This window comes from Rhinopithecus bieti, unplaced genomic scaffold (assembly GCF_001698545.2).
Source record: "Rhinopithecus bieti isolate Rb0 unplaced genomic scaffold, ASM169854v2 scaffold_12573, whole genome shotgun sequence".
Classification (NCBI taxonomy): Eukaryota; Metazoa; Chordata; class Mammalia; order Primates; family Cercopithecidae; genus Rhinopithecus; species Rhinopithecus bieti.
Genome location: NW_016807321.1, coordinates 1385875 through 1396977, shown reverse-complemented (window position 1 = coordinate 1396977; position 11103 = coordinate 1385875). Strand labels below are relative to the sequence as shown.

The window sequence follows — 11103 nt, the reverse complement described above, 5'->3', positions numbered from 1 at the left end:
TGGGGTGGCTGGGGAGGGGGTGGGGTGAGTTCTACAGCATCTTCTGTTCTCTGGGGTGTGCTTCGCCAGCGCTTGGGAAGCAGCTGGTGACGGGCAGGGCCGAGTGCGCCGTTCCCTGCAGTTGGCACCCTGGTCATGGCTTTGCTCAGGTTTTCTTGGTCTCCTACATACAAAATACCCACTTTATATTCCTCAGGCACTTTCCCCTCCCACCTCGTTGGTTCCCTCTCGGCCCTGTGGGGAGGGCCAGTTCCACAGAGTCCTGTAATGTCCTGAAGTGGAGGGGAGACCGCCTGCCTGCCAGAGAGCGGCCTCGCCAGCGCTGTCCCCAAGGCTGAGATGCAGGCGGCAGGCTGGGCCCTCGGTGTCCAGTACCCCTGTGGATCCACGTCAGTCCCTCCTGGCCATCTGACCCCCACGAGTGGTGTTTTCTGGGCCGTCTGTGTGTCTGTCACCTGGCCGTCTGTGTGTCTGTCGCCTGGCCGTCTATGTGTCTGTCGCCTGGCTCTACGATTCGCGATTTAGAACAGCCCCCCCCCCCCCGGTGTTCCCATTCTCCAGATGAGGAAAACGGGGACGGAGGGGATGGGGCCTACTCAAGGGAGGAACGCTTGCCCGGGGATGCGTGGGGACGGGCGGGGCCGGGTGGGGATGCGCAGGGACACGTGGGGACGCATGGGGATGGGTGGGGACACCCGGGGACATGCGGGGGCGGGTAGGGACGCATGAGGACGGGTGGGGACACACAGGGGCCTGTCAGGCTGATTTGGGGATTTTTCTTGGAAAAGCCAAGCACACAGTAGATGCCCAGTGCCTGCTCTGGGCAGGTCATGGAGCAGGAGTTAGGGCCCCGGCGTCCCTCGTCAAACAAAGGTGTGGTGGGCAGGTCTGGGGAGGAAGTCCCGGCTGACTGCCCATCACCTTGGTCCGGGCACTGGCTGGCGGACCTGGGGCCTCCCTCGGGTCCACCCTTCATGGCGACTGCCCTGCCCCTAGGTCACTGCCCTGGAGAGGCAGGTGTTTGACTTCCTGGGCTACCAGTGGGCACCCATCCTGGCCAACTTCGCCCACATCGTCGTCGTCATCCTGGGACTCTTTGGCACCATCCAGTACCGGCCGCGCTATGTGGTGGTGGTGAGTCCTGGGCCCGGCCCCCTTTACGGGCAGGTGGGTTGGGGTGACCAGGATGGCGGCTCCCGTGGCACCATCCTGCCCTATTTTCCTGGACACCATTGAACACCCCACAAACGCCAACCCAGACCCCTGGGTTCAGACCTCTTTGCTGCCTGCACATCTAGAATTCTGGTTCGGACGGCGGGGCTTTTCCAAGGCTGCTTGTAGGAGCAGCTGCATTTACTGGGGAGCCCCAGGCACTGAAGGCCTTCACAAATTCATCCCCTCAGTAGCCAGGGGTATGGGTGCTGCCATGATCCCTGCTTTACAGATGGGAAAATAGGAACAAAATCATTGCCTCAAGCCCAGGGTGGGACCTGGACCCCAGCAGATCCCTGGCCATACTGTCCTTGCTGTATCCTCTGGAGAAGCTGAAAGAATGTTCAGAAAAATGTCTCTCTGCTCAGTCAGCATTTTCATTCAGTGCAGAACCAAATAATCGGTCCAGACCAGTGGTTTGCGGCGACTTTTCCTGTAGAGGGCAGATGGTAAATACCTTAGGCGCTGTGGCCCATGCAGTCCCAGCGCAAAAGCAGCTGGGCTGTGTGTGCACAGATGGGCGTGGCTGTGTCCACACAACTTTGTTTACAAAGGCAGCTGGCAGCTCCTTGGGGCACTCTCTTGGGGGTGGTTTCGGGGGTGCTCTGCAGTGGAGGCCTGTGCTGTCTGTGTGCAATGTCTGCCCGGCGAGGCAAGGACAGGCCGTGGCAGCTCAGCTGGAGATGCCCTGTCTGTACACTGACCTGCGCTGGGGCTCCCTCGGGCTGGCTGTCCCACGGCCTCATTCCTGGGGCGCCCACGTGGGAAAGCTCTGAGACCTGTCCCAGGGTGGGCACGGGGGACCCCTTTCTCCACGCTGTGCATCCGGGGGCCACCAGACTCGGGAGCAGAGGCCACCCCTCCTGTGCGATCATGGGACCTTCCCCCGGGGGCTGGGTGCAAGCAGGTGTGCCCGGGAGCTGCATTCAGCTGCCGCCCTGTCCTCCCCTCTCCCTAGTACATGGTGTGGGCAGCCATCTGGGTCACCTGGAACATCTTCATCATCTGCTTCTACCTGGAAGTTGGGGGCCTTTCACAGGTGAGTACAGACCAGAAGGCAGTGCGAGGTCCTTCCCTGGGGTCCTGGCCGGGCCCCATGTAACATCCCCTCTGTTTTCTCTTCATCCATCGTCTGAGGCAGGGGCTGTCTGTGCATGGCTCTGTCCCCAGCACCCAGAACAGCCCTGGTCTGTGGTTGGTGACTCAGTAAAGGTTTGGGGCGAGACCAGTGATTTGATTGGGGAATGAAAGGCGTCTGTGGGTGTTGGCAGGTGAGAGGGCTCCAGCTGGAGAAGAGGAGCCCCAGAGCAGGGCAAACCCTGGCAGAGATGTGCAGGTGAATCGACACCACCCTCCTGGGGCCATGTGGGGTCCTTTGTCCCAGCCCGACCAACCCTCCAGGCTGGTAAAGCCTCGTGCCTCCTGCAATGCAGGGAACCAGGGGAAACGAGGTGGAGGGTCATCGCTGAGCCGGCCCTGACCAAGGCTGTTTCAGGCGCTTTGCCTGCAGTTCAGAGGTTGGTTCTAAAGCCGGGATGGGGTGGAGTTTGGTCTCCCCCGGCGGCTCTCTGCTTTGGCCGGTGTGGCACAGGTGGGCACTAAGGCAGGTGCCCAGCCAGGCAGACGGGCCCCTGCTTCCTGGAGCCACACCTGGGGCTGCAGCCGGGGAGACTGTCCTGAGGCAGACACACATCACATGGCAGCTTTGGCCAGAGACACAAGGAAGGGACCCAGTGCCCCTGAGAGCGAGTTCTGGGGTCTGGGCAGGGAGGCCTTCCTGGAGGAGAAGGTGTGTGGGTCGAGGGCAGGCATAGGAGTGGCTGGAAGGGCCTTCGTATTCCTTTCCCCACCACGGCTGGAGCCCTGGGGACAGGGTGCAGTGGGAGGACAGGGGAGGCGGGAGGAGAGGACCTCCCCTTTCCTCTCTGTGGTGGCATCCCCGCAGGCTGCAGTGGGTGAGGCCGGCCACCTCCTGGCGCTAACCAGCCCTGCTCCTGCTCCTCACCCCCAGGACAGCGAGCTACTGACCTTCAGCCTCTCCCAGCATCGCTCCTGGTGGCGTGAGCACTGGCCAGGGTGTCTGCATGAGGAGGTGCCGGCAGCTGGCCTCGGGGCCCCCCATGGCCAGGCCCTGGTGTCAGGTGCCATCTGTGCCCTGGAGCCCAGCTCTGTGGAGGCCCTACACAGCGGCCTGCAGATCCTGATTGCGGTGAGCGTGGGGTAAGGTGGGGATGGGTTGATGAGGGAGGGGACACGGAGCTGGGGGCTCATCTCCCTGGGGCGGGGCCAGCTGACCAGGCCTCAGGCCTATCTCTGCCTTCCTCATCCCCACCCTTGCTGGAGAGGTTAAGGTATCACGGGTGGGCTCCCACGTGGCTGGCACCTCAGTGCCTCCTCTGCAAACCAACTCCCCCAGGTGGGGCCGACCCAGGCCCTTTCTCAAGTTGAGTGTGGTGTTTGTCGTGGGGAGTGGGAAGGACTCGGATCAGGCTGAGACACCCCACCTCTGGCTTTGACGGTCCCAAGGAGGAACGGCAAGCATCTTCCTGACAAACCCATCGATGCGTGTCCAGCCTGTTCCATCGGCTGCCCCAAGCCCATGCCAGTCACAGGAAGTGGACAGAGCCTGAGGCTGGGCCGGCAAGAAGCCCCTCAGCCTTGTCTGGAACCCTGGAGTGTGCACTTGGCAAAGCTGGCACCACGTGACCCAGGTCTTATCGGACAGGGATCCTGTGGCCCCGGACAGGGACCCTGCAGCCCAGACAGGGATCCTGCGGCCCCAGACAGGGATCCTGCGGCCCCGGACAGGGATCCTGCGGCCCAGACAGGGATCCCGAGGCCCGGACAGGGATCCCGAGGCCTGGACAGGGATCCTACGGCCCGGACAGGGATCCTACGGCCCGGACAGGGACCCTGCAGCCCGGACAGGGATTCTGTGGCCCGGGAGGGGCTGAGGAGCAGCTGTTGCTTGTGTGGGAACAGGACTCTGCTGTCAGGACTCTGCTTGTGTGGGAACAGGCCCTGCTCGGTTTGGTGGAGAACAGGGGCTACGGTGCTGCTCCTGGTCTGGCCACGCGGCCCCTTCCCCACTGTGCCACCTCCGTGAGCCTAGCAACCTCCCTGTGCCTCAGCTCCCACTTCTATAAAACGCAGATGGTGCCAGTGCCTTCCTCGAAGTGCTCAGAAGAAGGAGACAAAAGCTGAGATGGGTGTGTGGAGGGTGCTTGGTCAGCGTTTCGCCTCAGGAGCTCCTGGGGCAGGGCCGATGTGACTGCAGCATGATTGGTGCCATTGCCGGAGGAACTTGTGACCAATCTCAAGGCTCCCTGACTTTCCCTGGTGCACACGCTGGCGTCAACGCAGCACACCAGGTGGACATGGGGCTTCTAGGAGCGAGGCTCCGTGGCCAGCAGCTGGCGGTGGAAGCTGAATTCCAAATCGAAGGAGCCCATGGCCTAAGAACATGTGATGGTATGGGCAGCCTTGTGAGCTCCCCGGGCTCCTTCCTGGGCTCTGCTCTGGTCCTGCAGGAAATCAGGCCAGGGAGGTGCTGCCCCGTAGCAAGGGGCTACAGACACACCCTCCAGCGCTAGTCAGGGCCTGTTTCTCCGACCACAGCCACTCAGCGAGGCACAAGGGGGCCCCAGTTGCCCCCAAAATGTGTGGAACCCAGGTGCATGCCACTGGAGGAGAAAGAGCCAATGTCCCAAGTGTACACATCAAAGCTCCTGAGATTAGGCTTTGTGAGAAGGCAACAAAAAGGAAGCTAGACGGGAATAAATGAAGATTTTCTCGGAGGCGGCTGGTGTGCTGTGGGAGCCGAGGCTGGAAGAGTGAGCGCTACGCGTGGTTGGGGAGATGGGGACTGCTGTTGGCTTTTATCCTGACTCCCAGGGATGGGAATTTCTTTAATAGGATGTGGATCTAAATTCCAGCCAGCTAGTCCTCACTAGGAGCGCAGCCCCCCTGCTCTTTGCTCTGGAGGGTCTGGGAGAGGCTGGTGGCTTGGCTGACCCCTGCCCAGCTGTGCTAATGGTAGCAGTAGAGAGTCGTCCGACAAGGCCAGGCTCTGGGAGTGAGGCGCAGCGCAGGGTCTGCAGATCCCAGGCCTCCATGCAGCAGGGAGAGGGGAGAGCTTCGGGGTGGACCTGGGGCTGGAGCCAGGAGGATGGGCAGGAGGCGGTGGTGTGAAGGGTGGGGAGCACGGGGGTGTGGGACAGAGGCGGCCTGCAGGTCCCCAAGAGGGGAGGGCACTGGCTGGAAGGGGCATCTTCCAGTGGCTCCCCAAGCTCGGCTGCCTGTTCAGCACCACGGCCAGCTCCGTGATGGGGGAGTCTTGGGCTCCTTTGGGGGGGGGGGGGGGACGAGCCATGGAGGTTGCCCACCCTCACCCCTGCTCCCACCCTGGCCATGGCATGGAACCAGAAATGGCCATTTGGGACAGCTTCTTGAGTTTGTCTCAATATCAAGGAGACAGGTCTGCCTGCCTCGTGGTAAGAGAGGTCTTCTGGCCCCTGACTGACCCCTAGAAAGGAGCTGGATTTCCAGGAAAGCAGCTGCCAGCTCGCCTATACCAGATGGGGTGGGGGTTGGGGGGACAGAGCCCACGCATGTCCAGCCCTGGGGCCTGACCTGCATGTCCTGTCTCCTCTCCTGGGACCGGGGCCTTCGCAGGGAGTGTTGGGCCAGGTCTATGGAGGAAGAAACCAAGACCAGAAGGTGAAGTGAATTTTCGAGGTCACAGCTGCTCAGCGGTCAGCCTGAGGTGCAGCCAGGAAGGTGTCCTGCTTCGTTCCAGGGCACCTCCAGTCACAAATCCACTGCGGCCGGCTGCCCCCAACCCCTCCCTCGGTGTCTGTGGTCTGGAGTGACACTGGCCGGGCCCTCTCGCTCATGCTGTTGGTGTTTCTGGCTGTGGCAATGCTGCCCCCCTTTGCCAGAGCCCCTTTTCCCTCAGTGGCCCTGGATGCAGGTGTCTGCGAGGTGTGTGCGGCTTTGCAGTGGCCTGCCCTCTGCCCTGGACTGCCAGTCCCTCTCCTCTCCCTGCTTGACCCCTGCCCCACAGGCAGCAGCCAGCCCCCAGCTCTGCCTGGAGTTGCCTGCTGGACCCCGAGTCCTCAGCCTGTCTCTCCTGCACTTTGCCGAGCTCAAAACCAGAATCCCAGACGGCTCGCTCCACAGAGGAGGAGGAACTCCTGGTGGCTGTTGGCTGGGGTGGGCTGGGGCCAAAGGCAAGGGGCCCGAGGGGACTCTGGGCTGGGACTGGGCTGGCCTGGGGTTCATCCAGCCTGGGCTTCTGCGGCCTCACCCCACTCCCTGTAGCCACTCAGGCTGACCTGGTCATCTTCCCCACCCAATAGCCATTATCCTCCCCACCTGCCCCCCACCCAGTTGAGTGGGGTGGGGTGGAAGGCAGGGGTGCGTCTGGAACTTGAGAGCTGAGGATGCCCACGGGCCAGCTCTCCCACTCCATGTTACAGAGGAGGAACCTGAGGTCTAGGAGAGGCAGAGCCTTGGTGGTCAGGGGTGCTCGGGTGCCTCTGCCCGCATCGCCGCAGTGACACCCCACGGGCTCGCCTGGCCACACTCACCCCCCGCCTGTGGTGTCTTTCAGCTTCTGGGTTTTGTCTGTGGCTGCTACGTGGTCAGCGTGTTTACGGAGGAAGAGGACAGCTGTGAGTATGGGGCCTCTGCAAGCAGCGGGGTGGGAGACTGCTACAGAGGTGGCAACTCTGAGTCTGTCCTGTCTGGGCAAGGCGAGAGACCTCCCCTCTTGGGAGGGACCCCACGCCCGGCAGGGCCTTGCTCACGACTGTAGGCCTGAGCAGAAGAGGACTCACTACACACAGGGAAGCGATGAGCAGAGGTCCTGGCCTGGGGGCCCCAGGGTTCAGCTGTCCCCCAGGTCCAAGGGCTCCTGTGCTTCGGGCTGGGCCTGTCCTCATGATCCCCGCAGTAGCCACAGGTAGAAGGTCTGAGCTCAGACCTGCCGAGTCCTGGGCCGCTGCAGCCTCCAGGCAGCTCAGAACCGGGCCCCACTGGCCGGGACGCTCACATCTGGCCCTCGGTGGCAGTCTGGACCCATCTAGGCAGGGTTTTCATTTTCCCTCTGCTCGCCAGCCCCCATCAACTTTCCTGTGATTTGCAACATGAGTGGTCCACACTCAGGTGCCCTCGCTGGGCCCGTCATCCTGACGTGGTCTCACAGGAAGACCCTGTGGAGAAGGATAGAGCCGGGTGGGGAAGGGCACATGCCAAGCAGGGTCTGGGTGTGCCTGGGGAGCCCACGGTTCCTATGGACAGAACTATCCCTGGGGTCAGAATCCAGTTCAGAGCCATCTGTCCCCAGGACCCCAAGGGCCATGGGGTCAGCAGTCCACATGTCAAAGGGCACCCTGCATCCCTCAGCCACTGTGCTACTGATCCTAAACCATCACTCAGAGCTCAGCCAGCTTCCTGGGAGGAGGCAAACAGTTTCCGCTCTCTGATTCCATTCAAACATTTTAAGATGGGAACCCCATTTGAACCTGGAGTTCAGAATACGTCAACTTTGCCCAGCAAGCCCCTGTCGCCTGCTGGCTGTGCAGACAGTGTCAAGGGAGCCACCGTGTCTGAACGTGACAGAGGGTGGCGGGGGAGTGGGCAGAACACGGTGCAGCCCCCACACAGTGCTGCAGGACGCGGGCTGTCCTACCTCTGCCGTCCCCCCAGGCCATCCCCGCACAGGCTGGAGGACCCGGGTTGTCCTGCCTGTGCTGTCCCCCCAGGCCGTCCCCACAGAGGCCGGAGGACCCGGGCTGTCCTATCTCTGCCATCCCCGCACAGGCCGGAGGACCCGGGCTGTTCTACCTCTGCTGTCCCCCCAGGCCGTCCCCACACAGGCTGGAGGACCCGGGCTGTCCTATGCCCCCCGTCCCCCGGCCGTGTCCCCTCTGCTGTCGCATCAGGACTTGGGGCGTGTCTGTGGCCCAGGGACCCCTTGGGCTTCATTCTGTGATTGGGCCTGTTTTCCACTCTGCCATCTTCCATTGTGTGGGTTTTGTTTTATTTGGGTCTTGATTTCTTTCAGTTGATTTCATTGGTGGATTTGATCCATTTCCTCTCTACCATGTCAATGAAAAGCCATCCAGCCTCTTGTCCAAGCAGGCGTGCTTGTAAGTATGGCCGGCAGAACCTGCTCTGCAGCCAGCCTGGCCAAGCTGGCGCTCACAGCAAGAGGCTGCCTTCCTTGGCCTGCCTGTCGGTTCTGCCATCCATCTTTCCATCCATCCACCCTCACTTTTCTAACATCTGCTTCATGCCAGGCTCTGGGGTGGTACTGGGGCTGCAGAGACCTAGGACCCAGTCCCAGCCCAGAAGCTCAGAGCCCAGCAGAGACTGAGCCTGTGGGAGGGGGTTGGGTCCAGGAGTCGGCTCTGAGTCAGGGGCTGCAAGGGTGTCCTGAAGAGCCACTTCCCAGCGGGCAGCATGGGGCTGCTGTAGGGGTCTCTCTGTGGCAGGCAGCTGGGGCCCTGGTTTCCCATCTGTCAGAACCAGACTTGTTTCTTGAAAGGCAGTGTCCACAGTTCTGCAAACCCCAGACCTTGGGGTGGGGTGCCAGGGCTCCCAGCTGGCCTCCTTTGAAATAGCTTTTGCCACACAGCTCACCCTGTACACAATCCTAGTTTGGAGTCAGAATAGGTGGCTGCACTGCCCCTGGGCTGCTTAGGTTCCCAGAGACACCTGATGGCACACCCCTGGGTAGCCCCGGCCCTTCTCTCCTAAAAATGAGAGCTGTCATGGCAGGGGCTGTCCAAGGTAGCAGGAGCTCAGCTCCCATGTCAGAGAACGGGAGAGTAAAGACCCGGGCAGGGGTGGGGACACAGGCCCTGAGCCAGGGACCCAGGCACACCCCTGGGCGAGCCCCCACTCCACTCCCAGCCCCACAGCCCAGATCCCACTGAGATGTCAGCAAACAGGCACAAGACGCTGACCTGCCCGGCACAGGGAGAGGCAGTGGGGGCTTTCCAGAGCCTCAGCCCCACCTACCTCCTTTCTGCCAAAGGCCTGAAGCCATCCACTGCTTGGACTTTGTTCCATTTCAGGTTCTCCAAGGGGAGGGGGTGGCAGCCCCCAGTGGCCGCCCCAGCACTGCTCCCCCAGGTGCTCTCTGACCTTGTCCCCACAGGCCTGCGTAAGTGAGGAAATCGCTGATCCTGCTCCTGTGGACTCCAGCCTCAGCAACCAACCAGCGACAATGCCAGGAGCCCCCAGGCCTTGGGACGCACCCCCACCCGGCACCCTCCAGGTGGCCGGCAGCACCTGCCCTGGGTTCTAAGTGCTGGACACCAGCCAGGGCGGCAGCCACAGCCGGCTGCAACTTCAAGAGAGTTTGTAATTTTCTTTCTCTTAAAAAAGAAAGCAAACAAGCAAGCATACAAAAGAAAAGGCAGAGCCCCACATGCCCACCGCCTCCGGCAACGTGGGGGACACAGCTCTGCCCCCAGGCCGTCGTCGCGTGGAGGAGCCCCTCTCTCAGGTGCCCAGCTGGGGCCGCTGGACCCTCGGGCTGCAAGCACCGCTGCTGGGGCGCAGCGAGGCGGGAACGGCACAGCGCCCCAAGAAGTCAATGTGAGCCCTGAGACTGTGAGCCCCGAGACCTGGCAAGCGACGAGGGCCCCCGTTGAACATGGAGGGTGCCCAACCCCAAACTTGCGCCAGAAGAACCCCCACCGCCGCCAGGAGCTGAGGCTGATGGAGTCCTGGGGTGTGGGCTGGGCTTGACCAAGAATGGCAGAGCCAGGCCCCAAGGCATAGCGCAGGGCATGTGGTGGTGACAAGGGGGCGGTACCCTTGTAAAGAGGGGTCTTGGGCAAACAGTCCCAAAGGCTCCCCCAGGTATCATCAAGTTGGTAAATAAACAGGAACATGGCCCTCGCCCATCCTCCAGAAGATGCCGAGTTTGGGGGACAGTCGGGTACAATCTCAGGTGGGGCCTGAGGCCTGCCTGTTCCAACAGTTCTTAAAATGCTGGAGGACAAGCGCGAGGGGAAGGAGGCGAGGGCCCGGGAAGCGGGTGTCTGCGGGAGTGCGGGAAATTTGGGGAGCAGCCCGGAGCCGGCTCCTGGGCAGGTGCTGCCCTGCCGGCCTGGAGAGGTGGTGACCTATGTCAGATTGGGCCGGTGGGGAGGCAGCTCGTGGTCTGGAACAGGCTGCTGGGTACCTCCAGGGAAAACCCACTTTATTTCTATTCAGAAGCATCCAAACAGGTACAGTAAAGGCATCCCCCACGCCAAGCAGCGGCTTCCTTCTCCTCCCTGGACGGTGGTCAGGGAGTCAGGGTTCGTGGGTGCTGGATGGACAGCAGCTCTGCCGTCCTCAGCAGGCCCAGAACACAGTCCAGGACAGGCAGGCAGGGGCAGGGAGCCCACTCTGCAGCCCACCTGGCCGACCACGGTACCTAGAGGGAGAGGAGGGGTGGGTGAGTCAATGGCTACCAACGGGGCCCACTGAGCCAGGGGCCTAAGATCCCAGATTTCCCTGCCTGACCACTTTGTCCCCGCCAGAAGATCTTCAGACACATCCCGGGGGTAACTACAGAGGCTCTGGAGAGCCCCAAGGCAGTCACGGCACCCATCCCTCGGCCAGCATGGGGCATCCCACCCACTTCTCCCCGGGGGTAACTACAGAGGCCCTGGAGAGCCCCGAGGCAGTCACAGCACCTGTCCCTCGGCCGGCATGGGGCATCCCACCCACTTCTCTAAGAACAGGTTCACACACCCCCTTCCCATGCAGGCGTTCCCACCATGCCTTGGCCCCGGTTTGGGGCCAGGCTGGTGTCTCGCTTGTGTAAGCCCAAACCGGCCCACTCTGTTTCCCCAGACGCTTCCAAAGCCGGCTTTCCTTGACCAC

The 11103-nt window shown here is 62.1% G+C and overlaps 2 protein-coding genes across 3 annotated transcripts in view; one reads left to right on the top strand and one right to left on the bottom strand.

The window, feature by feature from the left end:
- Nucleotides 1–703: 703 nt before the first annotated feature.
- Nucleotides 704–9608, top strand: NKAIN4 (sodium/potassium transporting ATPase interacting 4). Its single transcript, XM_017881147.1, has 6 exons — nt 704–715; nt 997–1134; nt 2171–2251; nt 3224–3421; nt 6827–6887; nt 9380–9608. The coding sequence occupies exons 1-6, from the start codon at nt 704–706 to the stop codon at nt 9391–9393; spliced, it is 504 nt and encodes a 167-aa protein (XP_017736636.1). The 3' UTR covers nt 9394–9608.
- A 791-nt stretch (nt 9609–10399) lies between these two features.
- Nucleotides 10400–11103, bottom strand: part of BIRC7 (baculoviral IAP repeat containing 7) — a 5685-nt gene continuing 4981 nt past the window's right edge. For both annotated transcript variants that reach the window (XM_017881213.1, XM_017881214.1), the window contains exon 7: nt 10400–10651. The gene's annotated coding sequence lies outside the window, so the exon portion shown is untranslated. The remainder of the gene's footprint in view (nt 10652–11103) is intronic.